Raw genomic sequence first — 14,788 nt, 5'->3', positions numbered from 1 at the left:
GATGACTTCTTTCTGATCTCCAATGTCAAGCAAATATTGTATGGCGAGTGATATCCATCACTTTAAGAAGTCGCCTAAACCACATATTTGAGGTGATAACATCAGAGTGGAAAAATATTTGTAGAAGTAGAACAGAATGAAATTTTCACTCTGCAGCAGGTGTGTGCACTGATATGAAACTTTCTGGCAGATTAAAATTGTGTGTCAGACCAAGACTCAAATTTGAGACCTTTGCTTATTGCGGGCAAGTGCTCTACTGCCTAAGCTACCCAAGCACAATTCATCACCCATCCTCAGAGCTTCAATTCTGCTAGAACCTCATCCCCTACCTTCCAAACTTCAAAGAAGCTCTTCTGCGAACCTGGAAGAAAGGTTCACAGAAGAGCTTCTGTGAAATTTGGAAGGTATGGGACAAGGTACTGGCAGAATTGAAGCTCTGAGGACAGGTCATAAGTTGTGCTTGGGTAGCCCACAAATGGCACAGGTTCCAAGTTCGAGTCTCGGCCCAGCACACAGTTTTAATCTGCCAGGAAGTTTCATTTGCAACAGTATTTGGATGTATGCAAAATTGTGTAAATATTCAGGGTGAATAAAATTGTTTGTATCAAAAATTGATTTTTCTTCATAGATTGTTTTAACTTCAAAAGTGACTCTCCTAACAGGCCATTCCATGTCAAGTCATCCAGACCATGACACCCATTATCTAGATGTGAACTGAGATTTTATGTACTGCTTTTGTATCATGAACTTCTGACAATTTTTATTACTTTATATACATTCTGGTGGTAGCAATTGCTGACAGTTTGATACAATGCATTACTTCAAAGCAAACTGTAAAAATTTGAAAATTGGCTGCAGTTTTTAAACAAAAAATGGTACGCTGACAGTTTTTCCCTGAGTTCCTTTCACACATGTAGTTTCTGAAAACATGTCAGAATTGTCCAATTACATTTGTGTAAATAATTTTATTGTTGAATTGGAAAAAAATATTTTGGACAATTTCCCCCCTCTGGAAAACACTGAAAAAATTAGGAAGTGATATACAAATGACAAAATTTCATCACACAAAAAGTCAGTTTTGAGAAATGAATGGCACTGGTAAAAAAGGAGAGAAATACAATTACTACCCAAGAGACATTAACAACAGAAGTACATGTAACAATATCCAAATTAAACAAAAACTGCAATATTTGAAACAAAGTTACACATTATATAATATAGGGCAACTTTTACATTACATGACATGTGAACAATTTGATACCTCTGCCATAACCAAATTAACTCAATGTAAAAATACATACCATTTTGTTTATAATATTTAAGCAGTTTGTCAGAAGCCAATATTGTCAACACTGCACAAAATGCTACTGCTGCAATCTGCATTCAAGATGATTCGGAACTACATATGATGAGACACTTTGATGCTTAGATAATATTTTTTGGTATGAGAACAACTTTTCTTCCACCAACTTTGAGGACTCTTTGCTAAGAGAATAAGTATGGCCTGTTGCTGTGGTGATAACAACTTCACACAGAATATGAGAGAAAGAAACATCACCAATATCATTATCGAACCAATAGAAGGATGGGGATGGTCCATGGGGATGCATGAACCTTGCTGTAACATCTCCTCCTCACAATTCACCTTTCCAACAATTCCCAAATACCAAGAATAGTCATATGCACATGCAATATAGCAGTTGGGCTGCACAGTGCATTGTGGCATTAGTGGTGGAAGTGCATCTAAGAAATCGTGCACGATACTAAAATCCATATCATAGCTCAGCCTTTTTGCTCCAATCTAGGTTGGTGATATTTGTACAATGTGATGCACAGATCATGTTCCAGGAATTGTTTTTGCACTTGCAAAGCGGTGAGAAAGACAATGCCTGACTTGTACCATTTCATCTTTTGAAACAAAGAGAACTGAAATGCCTCGCAGGTTCTAGCGACAAAATTCAAATACCTGTGAAGCTGTGAGTATTTGATCTTTATAAACTCTTTGCAAACTTGTTTTTGTGACAAGTCTTAACAGTGCCACCATTACCATCACAGGAGGATTTTCCATGACTGGTAGCATAAAAAGGACCAGCTGCACTTTATGTTGAAGTCATGTTCATGGTAGCAGGTATTTCTGAAATCCTTACAATTTTTATACTGTGCAGCACAACCATGAGTGAATTATTCAGCATACACAAAATGAATTTCTGGAAATTCACACTAAAAAGAATTCAATACAGTCTTCTGAGTATGGTACACCACAGCAATATCATGTTCTAGATCATCACACACAGTACAAATATTTTTTGCACGTGTCTGTCCTTTTTGTAATATATATGGACAGTGTGAAGAGTGCAGCTGCCATTGTTAAAATGGTACCCGTGTACTTCATCTTGAGCAACAAAATTGAGATTTTCACATTAAAATTAACACTGATCCTTCATCAAGTGTTTCCTTCTTCATTTTCAGATAATCAGATTGTGATTGTGAAATAAAAAGAGTGTGGAGTAAGTTTTTCAGTTTCCTTAATTAGTGTGTCACAGAATTCTGATAGAGAAGTGATTCGAACATGAAGTCATTCTATTAGCTGATACCCATTGATTGCACTGAACTATCTCATCAGGATCATAGTCTTCTATTTCATTTTGTAAGTGGGTTTGTAGCAATCAACTGGTGAAGCACTTTTCAAACAGACAAAGCATGCAGGCTTGGTCATTTATATCCCATATTATTTTAATTAGATCTTGGTATTTTTCTTTAATGGAAATGGAATTTAGAAGCAATTTAACATTTTGGTGGTAAATGCACACACATATTGCATGTGTGCCTGATGATCCTGCAAGTATACACACTTTTGGTTGAAGAGAATCAAATCTTGAGACTCCTCCTGCTCATCATGTTACTTTCTCTCTCTCTCTCTCTCTCTCTCTCTCTCTCTCTCTCTCTCTCTCTTATTCAGTAAGAGAGAGAGAGAGAGAGAGAATGAATACAGTTCACAGCTAAATTACTTAAAACAAGACTTTTGTTCACAGGTATTTTTGCTAGTGCTCACTTTGTCTTTTTTCCCCAAGCATTATTCTCGTGTTTTCATCATCCAAATAGAAACTCTTTACTTTTTGCACTGTATCATGTGGCAACATCTTTCCTCTTTTCTGCTCAGCTATCGATAAAATACCCTTCTTCATTCAAAGGGCTCTTGCTTAAGGGCTCTTGCTTCTCATGCTAAATATTCAGAAACCTGAAAATTTGAACTGACTTTGTCGAGATCAATTTGTAGGCACAAGAGTTAAGTAACTGAATCTTTTCATGATTATTTGCATATTCAATTTTCTGTTTGATTTTGATGTTTTGCCTTTCTGTTAAATCACTGTCAGGGATAGTGCTTGCATCAGCAGCCAGCACAACTTGATATGTATGTGAAATTATAGTTTTCAGAGCCCCAGCTGCTGATTCCAATTTTCATTTGGCTGTTGCATACTGACTATGCTGAGCAACTGAATGCAGCTTTGCAGGAAATACTCCTAAGCTAGTATTGGACAAAGATTTTTCAGCAGTCTGCACCTTCACATTACTGTCATTTATATAGTCTGGTGATGAGTCGTCACTTGCTTGTTTTTCATTATTAAGTTTTATACAGGTTGGGCACATTTTCTCCCCAGGAATAACTCTAAAGCCCCTCAGTTTGAAGGTCTTTGCCTTTTCTAAACTAATTTCACGCAATCCAGACGAAATAGGTCATTTATGGCACTTAAAGGGATCACAGCAAATTTTCTTATGTAGAGAGAATCTGCACAGGTAGGCCTACCTGTCTTTGTGTTTAACAAACACACATGAAACACTTAAATCACAACATGAATGACTGTTGCTTCGCCATAATAAAAGTTTTTGTTCTTCACTTGTCAGTTCATTCACACAAGTCAGGGCATCATCACATATCTTACAGATACTGTCCAAATAAAACACTGCCTTCTTGTACTTTTCATACTGCTTCAGTCATAAAACCAATATTTGTTGTAAATAATTCAAAAGATGATTGGTGTAACCCAAAAAGTAATTAATAATGAAAAATCTATCCCATTGTTTCATTACAAAAGTATTTCACATTATTATTGTAACACGAGAGGACTTACTTTTGTTTTGGATGAATACTTAAAAACTGCAACAATTGAATTTTTAACCAATAACTGACTATAGGTACAACTCAGTACAATATCTCAGAACTGCATGCACAGTGAACACGACTCAAAGGAATTGGATGACAATACATCATAGCTAACACTTGGTTCAAGAATCGTAAAAGAAGGTTGTATACATGGAAGAAGCCTTGAGATACTGGAAGCTGTCAGATAGATTATATAATGGCAATACAGAGATTTAGGAACCAGGTTTTAAATTGTAAGACATTTCCAGGGGCAGTTGTGGAATCTGACCGCAATCTATTGGTTATGAAGTGTAGATTAAAACTGAAGAAACTGCAAAAAGGTGGGAATTTAAGGAGATGGGACCTGGATAAACTGACTAAACCAGAGGTTGTACAGAGTTTCAGGGAACAATTGAGAGGAATGGGGGAAAGAAATACAGTAGAAGAAGAATGGGTAGCTCTGAGGGATGAAGTAGTGAAGGCAGCAGAGAATCAAGTAGGTAAAAAGACGAGGGCTAGTAGAAATCTTGGGTAACAGAAGAAAAACTGAATTTAACTGATGAAAGGAGAAAATATAAAAATTCTGTAAATGAAGCAGGCAAAAAGGAAAACAAATGTCTAAAGAATGAGATCGACAGGAAGTGCAAAAAGGCTAAGCAGGGATGACTAGGAGAAATATAAGGATGTAGAGGCTTATCTCAAGAGAACCACTTGCACGAGTATCAAGAGCTCAGATGGAAACCCAGTTCTAAGCAAAGAAGGGAAAGGAGAAAGGTGGAAGGAGTATATATAGGGTATATACAGGGGTGATTTTCTTGAGGACAATATTGTGGAAACGGAAGAGGATGTAGATGAAGATGAAATGGGAGATATGATACTGCATGAAGAGTTTGACAGAGCACTGAAACACCTATGTCCAAACAAGGCCCCGGGAGTGACAACATTCCATTAGAACTATTGACGGCCTTGGGAGAGCCAGTCCTGACAAAACTCTACCATCTGGCGAGCAAGATGTATGAGACAGGAAAAATTCCCGCAGACTTCAAGAAGAATATAATAATTCCAATCCCGAAAAAAAGCAGGTGTTGACAGATGTGACAATAACCGAACTATCAAATTAATAAGTCACAGCTGCAAAATACCAACACAAATTCTTTACAGACGAATGGAAAAAATTGGTAGAAGCCGACCTCGGGGAAGATCAGTTTGGATTCCGTAGAAATGTTGGAACACGTGAGGCAATACTGACCTTACGACTTATCTTAGAAGAAAGATTAAGGAAAGGCAAACCTATGTTTCTAGCATTTGTAGACTTAGAGAACTCTTTTGACAATGTTGACTACAATACTCTTTCAAACTCTGAAGGTTGGCAGGGGTAAAATCCAGGGAGCGAAAGGCAATTACAATTTGTACAGTGGTTTGGGAAGGGAGTGAGACAGGGTTGTAGTCTCTCCCCAATGCTATTCAATCTGTAAATTGAGGAAGCAGTAAAGGAAACAAAAGAAAAGTTCAGTGTAGGTATTAAAATCCATGGAGAAGAAATAAAAACTTTGAGATTTGCTGATGCCATTTTAATTCTGTCAGACACAGCAAAGGACTTGGAAGAGCAATTGAATGGAATGGACAGTGTCTTGAAAGGAGGTATAAGATGAACATAAACAAAAGCAAAACAAGGATAATGGAATGTAATCGAATTAAGTTGGATGATGCTGAGGGAATTAGATTAGGAAATGATGACACTTAAAGTAATAGAGGAGTTTTGCTATTTGGGGAGCAAAATAACTGATTATGGTCGAAGTAGAGAGGATATAAAATGTAGACTGGCAATGACAAGGAAACTGAAGAAGAGAAATTTGTTAACATCGTGTATGTCAGGAAGTCATTTTTGAAAGTATTTGTATGGAGTGTAGCCATGTATGAAAGTGAAATGTGGACGATAAATAGTTTAGGCAAGAAGAGAAGCTTTCAAAATGTGGTGCTACAGAAGAATGCTGAAGATTAGATGGGTAGATCACACAACTAATGAGGAGGTATTGAACAGAATTGGAGAGAAGAGAAATTTCTGGCACAACTTGACTAGAAGAAGGGATTGGTTGGTAGGGCATATTCTGAGGCATCAAGGGGTCACTAATTTAATAATGGAGGGCAGCATGGAGGGTAAAAATTGTAGAGAGAGAACAAGAGATGAATATGCTAAACAGATTCAGAAGGATGTTGGTTGCAGTAGGTACTGGGAGATGAAGTAGCTTGCACAGGATAGAGTAGCATGGAAAGCTGCATCAAACCAGTCTCTGGACTGACGACGACGACCACCACCACCACCACCACCAGCACCACCACCACCAACTTCAGCAAGTTAGTGGTGACATGGTAGTCAATAATTAGCAACTTCAATATTTCTTTTACAGTAATGTCATTTTCCACACTTCCCATTATTTCTACAAACTTATTCTTTTTGTGTGACATAATGAAATATTTACAATAATATTGTAAATGTTTCTAAGGTATCTATGAGGGGGCAATACCTTAAAAAATTATAATGTCCATGTATGGATTTCGTTTAAAAGAAAATATCTGCAATTTTTTCTGAGATGTACATGATGAATATTCACTACAAGAAGCACGACTATAAAAATATAAACCTTCCATTTTAACTAACAAAATGCAAGCTTCCACTACAAAAACTGTAGGAACTATTGCACTTTTAAATTGTAAAGGAGCTAGTCTATGGAAGCCTGGATTCCTGAATCTATATTACTCCTTTTTATCGTAAGAGATACAGTAATTGACCTGTAACATTTACATTTTGGAAATGTGGATATATATTGGTAAACTTCCACTACCCAAAATTTCAAGAATTTGCACAACAATAGTTGTCATTTCCTAAAATTTCTGGGTGGTTTGACATGGAAAAACCCAGCTGGGGTTTGGTAATACCGAATTTTGATGACTGAATCTACCGTTTTAATGTAATCATTGATAGTTATCTTTCCATAAATGGCTGTTAAAACTATTACTACAATTGCAATTTCGACATTTTGTCATTGTCAAGCACTGTGGGATGTCCCAGACCGCTCTACGAAGTCAACTTGTGACACTTCAGGAACTATATAGTTTGAACTGTGTTCCAGCACGTCACAACTTAAAGGTGTACATTAAACTTCAACACCCTCCAGTGGTTGACAATGACAAAAGTAAATTGCAATCATATTAAATATATTTAACAGCCATGTGAGGAGTGATTACGTCGTATGTTTTGTCATTGATGACAGAAATAAATGGTGGCTTACTCATTTATTCACTCCTGCAATTTTCACAGAGTAATAACATTAAACAAGCAAAGATTAGTTCATTTCCATTACCACCACAAAATGTTTTCAATGACTAATTCATAACTATAACGATAAAGCTTCCAATGACAAGAATAAAAGACACTGTATGTCTATAAAAGGCCAATGCTTCAAAAAAAATTAATAAAAGCTTTCCACAGTTATTTATTACAGGTGAAATGGTGTGATCATACACTGGTTGCTAACAGTTTTTAAGAGTAAGGCATACATGCTAAACGACTATGGTGGTTATTAGTACTTAAGTTGTGAAGCAAAATGATTAACAAAAAAACTAAGGTAATTTTTCTGCACCTTAGCATTGCAAGTTGCATGTTAGTTTAGTAACTGATAATATCCACAATGATGGTTACGATAGTGTGAGCCGAAGAAAGTATATAGAAAAAATGAAAATGAATCAACAATTGCAGCACATTTTTTTAAGTTTGACAATGCCAACTAAGCAACACTGAAACCACACAAAATATGTACCATACAGAAAGTATTACCACAGAACTAAATTTAACAGCAGTAGGGCTCTGATAAAATTTGATGTATTATATACATACACATACAAGTTTTATTAATTATTGGAGCTGGAAACGAAGCCAGGAGTTGCGTAAACTGGGACAAGACTACGTTTTTGTGTACAAAGCTTCCTCTTCAAACAAAAGTGACATGAATAAAGAGGACTATTCAATACTAGTCGTTGGCTTTGAGCAATGATGCGGGAAATGTGACAGATGTCGTAAACATACATGGCTGGCTACTAAGCTACAATTCGGTTCATCACCACTATTTGGTCTTTTGCTTTCACAATCACTGGATTTGTCAACCAACAACCACTGAAAATATGCACCAAAGGGTAATTTTATAGCAATTTCATAGCAGCCATTAACGTTACTTCACTGGCTAAAACTGATGAGTAGGATATAATATCAAAGCAGGAACATGTGGGCCACTTACATGAAAGTCGTTCAGTGAGCCAACTTTACTGTTTCACCTATGCACTTGTTCAGGATGCAGGATATGGTGCCAGTTAGGTAACAGGAACTGATAAGTACACTTGCCAAAAACGTATTTATTCTGCCAAATGAGTAAATGAACTTGTGACAAAAATGAAATCAGATCGTAATGCCCATTAGCAGTCAATTGCAGTAATTGTCTTTGCATAATAGTTCAACTCTAAAACCAATCCTGGAGGGTGTACACTCTGCGGTGAGGAGCGCATTGTCCAATTGCATGAGTGCAGGAGAACAGTGGGCACATGTCTGGAATGAAACAAAACCCTTTTCTCATGATGGTGGGATGCGATGAAGCAAAAGCTGAAATGAACAGAGAGCATCCAACAAACATCCGTAAGTGTCTGAGGAGCTTGCGTTTAGCTCGACTCAAGTGGTCCGCAGACTGACATCACGAGACTCGAAAAATGCATCTATACTGTACAGCGGCTGTCTGCACAGCCCCTTGCTTCTTCTGCTGATCTGCATCCATGCGCACCACACATAGCCGCAATACTGCCTGTCGTCAGGTACACACAGCAACGGATATCTCACCCAGGTAACTTTGGCATGGTGTGGCCCACTGTGGTCCATTCATATTTTTGCGTCACGGCTGCCATAATAATATTCCCGACCCAAGTGACATTTACAAGTATATGGATCTGATATTTTTATTAGATCATTCCTTAAACTCATTTGTGGAAAAAAAGGACAAAAAAGAACAACTTCAATTTTGGGCCTGACTGAGAACATCAAAAGACATGCTGTATATACAGCTTTTGTTAAGACACTAAAATTATTGGATTATCAGGTTTAAATTAGGACTAATTGAAGGACAAAACATTGCACTTAGTAATGCAACCAATGTAACCAGGGGTCATCATCCTGACTGGGCGATGTCACGTATGGAGTTCCCAAGGCTCAATCCTCAATCTTAGGTCTGCTATTGTTCTTACCGTCCATCTAATATACAACAAGGAGAATTACTTTTTTCCCCCCAGATGACACTCTTAAATTAATCCAAGCATATGTATAGCAACATAGTAAACAAGGCTCTTAAAGGCATCATGAACTGGTTTTCTGCGAGTGGTCTCATCACCAATTTTAGAAAGACACAACAGATTCAGTTCTCCACATCTACAGGTACTACGCCAATGATAAGTGAAAGACAAGGTGACAAAATAATAAATAGGATTGAAACTTCAAAATTCTTAGGTGTCCATAATGATGAGAATTTAAACCAGAAAAGTACATTTTGGAACACCTAAAACAACTTACTTCAGCCTCATTTGCATTTAGAATCATTGCTCATCTTGAGAAGAGACAAATCAGTAAGTTGACATATTTTCCACATTTTCATTCAATTGCGTCATATGGCTTAATGTTTGGGGGTAACTCATCTATAAGAAAGAAAGTCAACAGTGTCAAAAATGTGCTGTAAGAATAATATGTGGTGGTCATCCATTGAAGGCATCTTTTTAAAGAGCTGGACATTCTGACAACTGCTTCACAGTATTTATTCCCACATGATGTTTGTTGTAAATAATCCGTTGCAGTTCAAAAGGAATGACACTGAATGGCATTCATTAACCCATACTAAGGTTGACTTTAATACAAACAGGGGTGCATAATGATGCAAGTAAAATTTCTGATAACTTATCAGTGATATAAAATATCTGAAGACAATAAAGTAAAATCTGAAAACTAAAAAACTGCCCCTTTCCCACAGAATTATTTCCATTAATGTAATGTGCAAAAACATTGTGGTTCAGAATTACTAACTCAATCCCTATATTCAATAATAATAATAATAAGAATAATAATAATAAAACCTTATACATGTTCAGCATGAACCGTAACCATATTTACAAATTAATTTGTGATGTGAATGTAAAATGCCTCATTCCAAAGTTACAATTTATTGTGCAAATGATCCAAGAAACTTGAAAAAAGCTGACTTACAATACTGCCGGAGTATCAGTTTTGCCCTGAAAGGCAGAAGCTATTTCTGTAATTCACCTTATCACCCCCAGTGAACACATTAGAATTTTAACTAAAAATTATCTTCATTCTGACATCTGCTAATAGCATTTATTGTGCTTCATTAGAGCAGGACGTGCAATTTCAGATTACCTCTAACATTTCTCCACACAAGTTCCCAAATCACATTCAATGACTCATCAAAATTAGTTTTTTAGACTATTTTTTAAATGGACAGGAACTGAGAACAAAATACGCTATGGCTTTCGTAAAACAATCATGCTAGCATTTGCTTCAACTGACAAAGAAACCAGAGTACAATACGTTAGGTCCTTGTACTTCAACACACTTCTTCATGCGTCCAAACACATTTATATAAGCTCTGCACAACCCTGCCACATCAATTTCCAAAATTTCATTACAACAAATGTCTCAAGTCTTCTAACGTTATTTGGTTATTTTCATACACTTTTCCCTTTTAGACTGCCCCGAAGACAAAAGTCACACATGGTTAGGTCTGGCAAATTCATGAGACTTATTCACATGGAGTGTGATTTCTCACACCAACCTGACCATGCAAAACGTAATCGCAACGGCTTCAAAATAGTAGGTGACAATAGACTGGGACAATGAGCAGTCGCCAATCAGGATTGGTTTTTGGTGCACACCCTGTAGTTCAACATCTTCAAAGGTTGTAGGCCTATACATGCTCAATTTGAAAAGTACAGAACAAGGACTCTGCCATGGCATTGTTTTAAGGATCAAACTAGCATATGCCCCAAATGATTTTGAAGTGAAACCTAAATCAGAATGTTCAAATTTAATTTCTGCTATGCGGTGTCTTAACCATTCCATCAACTTGCTTGATGTGAAGCTCAGACAGTAGGTTATTCATTCTTTCTTAATTGAAGTCTTATTAGCTTAGCAACTCAATATCGTCATAAAATTGTTTACACCCTATTACTGAAATTATATGCTACATACTATGACAAAATACTGCAGTTTGCTGCTACCACCACAACCACAACCAGCACTACCACCACCACCCCTTACTTCTTACCCAAGTAGCAATGCTACTGTCCATACACTATCACTGGCATGACTACTTTCACTACAAAAATATTAAGTGTAAAAAAAGGATTACTTTTGTATTTGACTTGCCTCTATCATTTGAAAGAAGCTGTAATTACCATTAGGCATTAGTAATGTTAAAACAGTAAACAACTGTACAGATGTAAAAGAACTTAAAAATTCTTGTAAACGCCACAGCAATGTTCAGTTGGTGGCGGCTTGATGCACACGTTTCACTCACCAATGCCACTTTTTCCCTAATTATTTTTGTGTAAGACAACAATGAGTGAATATATGCAAAATTCTATTATTCGTCACCAACAATCAGTGTAATGATACATGTTAACTGAATCTTCTGTCGGTTCTAAGTAGAACAACATTATTATAAATGAAAAGTGCTAGTTTGCTTTTGTTCTACAGCATCACTTTTATTGTGTTAAACGATTTTCAGCTTACAAGGCCTTGTAAGCTGAAAATCGTTTAACACAATAAAAGTAATGCTGTAGAACAGAAGCAAACTATCACTTTTCATTTAGTATAACAACACATCTCGCTCTGTGTACAAAAACTTATATACATCATTTTACTCAGATGGTAGACTAAGTTCTATTTGAATGCATTTGTGTAGCACAGTCACAATGTGTTGTTAATCACACACATCCCATGAGGATGGAACACAGTAGGGTTCATGTTGTTACAGTGAAATTCCCAAGAGGTACAATGAATCCCACAGACATACTTATAGATGAGTGTGTAGGATAAGTGTGAAATTGGTCATATTGTGTATTTACAATCATTGTAGCTCAGTGGCCTGAAATGTTCATCATGAATGCCTTTCTTTAATATGACATTCACAAGACCAGTGTTCAAACTATGATTCAGTTTTTCCTAAATAAGCCATGAACAAATAGACATTTTCTTCAGTAAGTCACAGATGCTCTGCTGCTCCAATGACTCCTAAATGGGCAAGTCTGCCATCTTTTTGACCCTGACTATAGAGAAAGAGACAGAGAGAGAGAGAGAGAGAGAGAGAGAGAGAGAGAGAGAGAGAGAGAGAGAGAGAGAGAGAGAGAGAGAGAGAGAGAGAGAGAGAGAGAGAAACAGACAGACAGACAGACAGAGAGAGATAGAGAGAGAACATCTATATTCATGGATGGTTTTGTGTTTAGAGAAATTGTAAACAAACACAAATTGAACATGTTGCATCATCTCTACAGCAGTGTACTAGTTTACAACACCCACTTATTGGCAGAGGTATGTACCAGGCATACTTAAGTGTTTCATAGCAGTGAAACAAGTTTGTGAAGTTCACAAATAATCATAAACTGAAATCGAATTTGAAAAAAAGGTCACTGTGTATTTAAGATGGAGGGCTTTGTAATATCTGTAATCATTTTTGTAACATGATTCCAAGCCTCAACAGATATTAAAAAACTGAAGCTCGAGATACAGGCACACCTGCAATTCTTTCTGAACAACAAATATTCTGATAATACAATCATTAATGGAATGGTAACAATACGTACCATGATAGACAAAAAAGTTAAAGGTGTTATAAAATCCTGAAGCAACCAAGCTGTACTGCTCAAGCCTTTAAATGCCAAGCAATAAGCAGGTATTTGATACTTCCAACACTTATTAGATTAAGAAATATAAACCCATGAATCTACACACTCGAGACATCCACATTAAGTGAACAGATGAGCACCAACATTAATTAAGAAAAGGGAACACACCCAATAAGTAACATCACACATAAAACAACATTTGACACACTCTTTGTGTATGTCACATACTAACCAACAGTATCTGTATCTGAAACTGTGAGTTTAGCATCCCTCTCTCTGAAGTACACATGAAAATTCAGTGATCTGGCTTCACGACCATGAGACGTTGAAGGAAGAGAGATGACATCGGCGCTGATACTCGTTGGCATACGAAAACGGTGAGAACTGTTAGCACCACTCGATAGTTTAGAACTGCTAGCGCGAGTAACTCTTGTAGACACAGAACGTGGACGTTTCACTTCTTCCACCATTTGAACATCAGAATCCACTTCCGACGGCAGTGTCTGTGTGTCTTGGGGCATCACACGATTAATGGCACCCTGAAACACATTTCAGTAATGATTAATTACTAATGAAGTAAAAATACCTCCTGACGTATGAATTAACCTGTAAAGAACTGTACCAAAAGATCCCAGTTAGTTTCTTCCAAATGCAGAATTGCTTCTGCAACATCATCTATTCCTGTACACGCCTGCAACACAAAAATTGTATATTAAACTCATATTCATTGTTATTCAGATACGCGCAACCAAAGTAACTAACAGAGGCACTGTATTATTTGTAAGACACTCAAATTTTGTTCGAAACTAACCTGAAAATCGGCTAAAACTTCTTCTCTGTTCACTGACATGACAAAAAAGTATGAAAATAAATAGTATGTTAAATTAAATACAACTGTCAGCAAAACACCATATGAACACTGGTTATCCTCAAGCACTACACAGCAATTTCATGTTTCAGCTGTTTGTCAAAAGCCCTTGGTTTTATTGGCAGCTCTGTTTCGTCGCTTGATATTCTTTGTCGTCTCTGGCTCTATCGATGCAAATCGATATGTCTTTTCAAATATAGCGCAGTGGTACGGCCTCCGTTGCAAGAAACCGTGGCTGTAACCGATTATCTGCTCTTGCCATGTAATACTGAAGGATGGATGAAATTAAGAGGTCTTACAAATAACAAGACCGGCTTAACTAAATAAATTATTGAGAAAAGTTTCAGGAGGTATAAAATAAAAGGTGAGGCCCTGACGTCAGAACTGTGAAGCCAAAAAATTCAGTCGTGAGCAATCTTGATTGGACCAAAATACCGCTGTTCTAAGCTTGTGTACATAGGGTTACATCTAGTTTTTGGTAAGGTTTAGAGCTATAATGGTGACACGCGTAGTGTTTGGTTGCACAAATAGTTCCGATTGTGATGCGAAACCTAAATGAAAAACATTTCAAGTGTAAGTGGTCTCACTAACTTGTTATCTTGCCACTTATATTGTGAACAAAACTACGCTACTTCTTTACTGTACTGTAGCATATTTTTTCCTGTACGATTTCAGATTTCCAAAAGACGAAGGTCGGAGAGCTCTGTGAATGAACACCCTGAGGACAAAGAATCAAAGAGCGTCTAAATGTAGCACTTTATAGTGTGTCGTCAAATTTTTCTGCTCATTCAAAGCATCTGAAAAAGGTACGCTAACCATTTCGCGGCTAGGAG

At 36.9% G+C, this 14,788-nt stretch overlaps 1 protein-coding gene across 2 annotated transcripts in view; it reads right to left on the bottom strand.

Annotated features, from left to right (window-relative positions):
* LOC126353787 (FAS-associated factor 1) overlaps positions 1 to 14,141 on the bottom strand; it is a 134,952-nt gene extending 120,811 nt beyond the window's left edge. Inside the window, exons 1-3 of one of the 2 annotated variants that reach the window (XM_050002877.1) lie at positions 13,899 to 14,141; positions 13,710 to 13,778; positions 13,320 to 13,626 (exon numbers count right to left, since the gene is read on the bottom strand). In XM_050002877.1, the coding sequence (XP_049858834.1) occupies positions 13,320 to 13,626; positions 13,710 to 13,778; positions 13,899 to 13,937 (415 nt within the window). In that variant the 5' untranslated portion in view covers positions 13,938 to 14,141. The remainder of the gene's footprint in view (positions 1 to 13,319; positions 13,627 to 13,709; positions 13,779 to 13,898) is intronic. The other variant, XM_050002876.1, reaches the window with a different exon arrangement.
* Positions 14,142 to 14,788: the final 647 nt, after the last annotated feature.

This window comes from Schistocerca gregaria, chromosome 3 (assembly GCF_023897955.1).
Source record: "Schistocerca gregaria isolate iqSchGreg1 chromosome 3, iqSchGreg1.2, whole genome shotgun sequence".
In the NCBI taxonomy this organism is placed as follows: Eukaryota; Metazoa; Arthropoda; class Insecta; order Orthoptera; family Acrididae; genus Schistocerca; species Schistocerca gregaria.
Note: the sequence above shows the minus strand (reverse complement) of the source record. Positions and strands in the feature narration are given on the sequence as shown.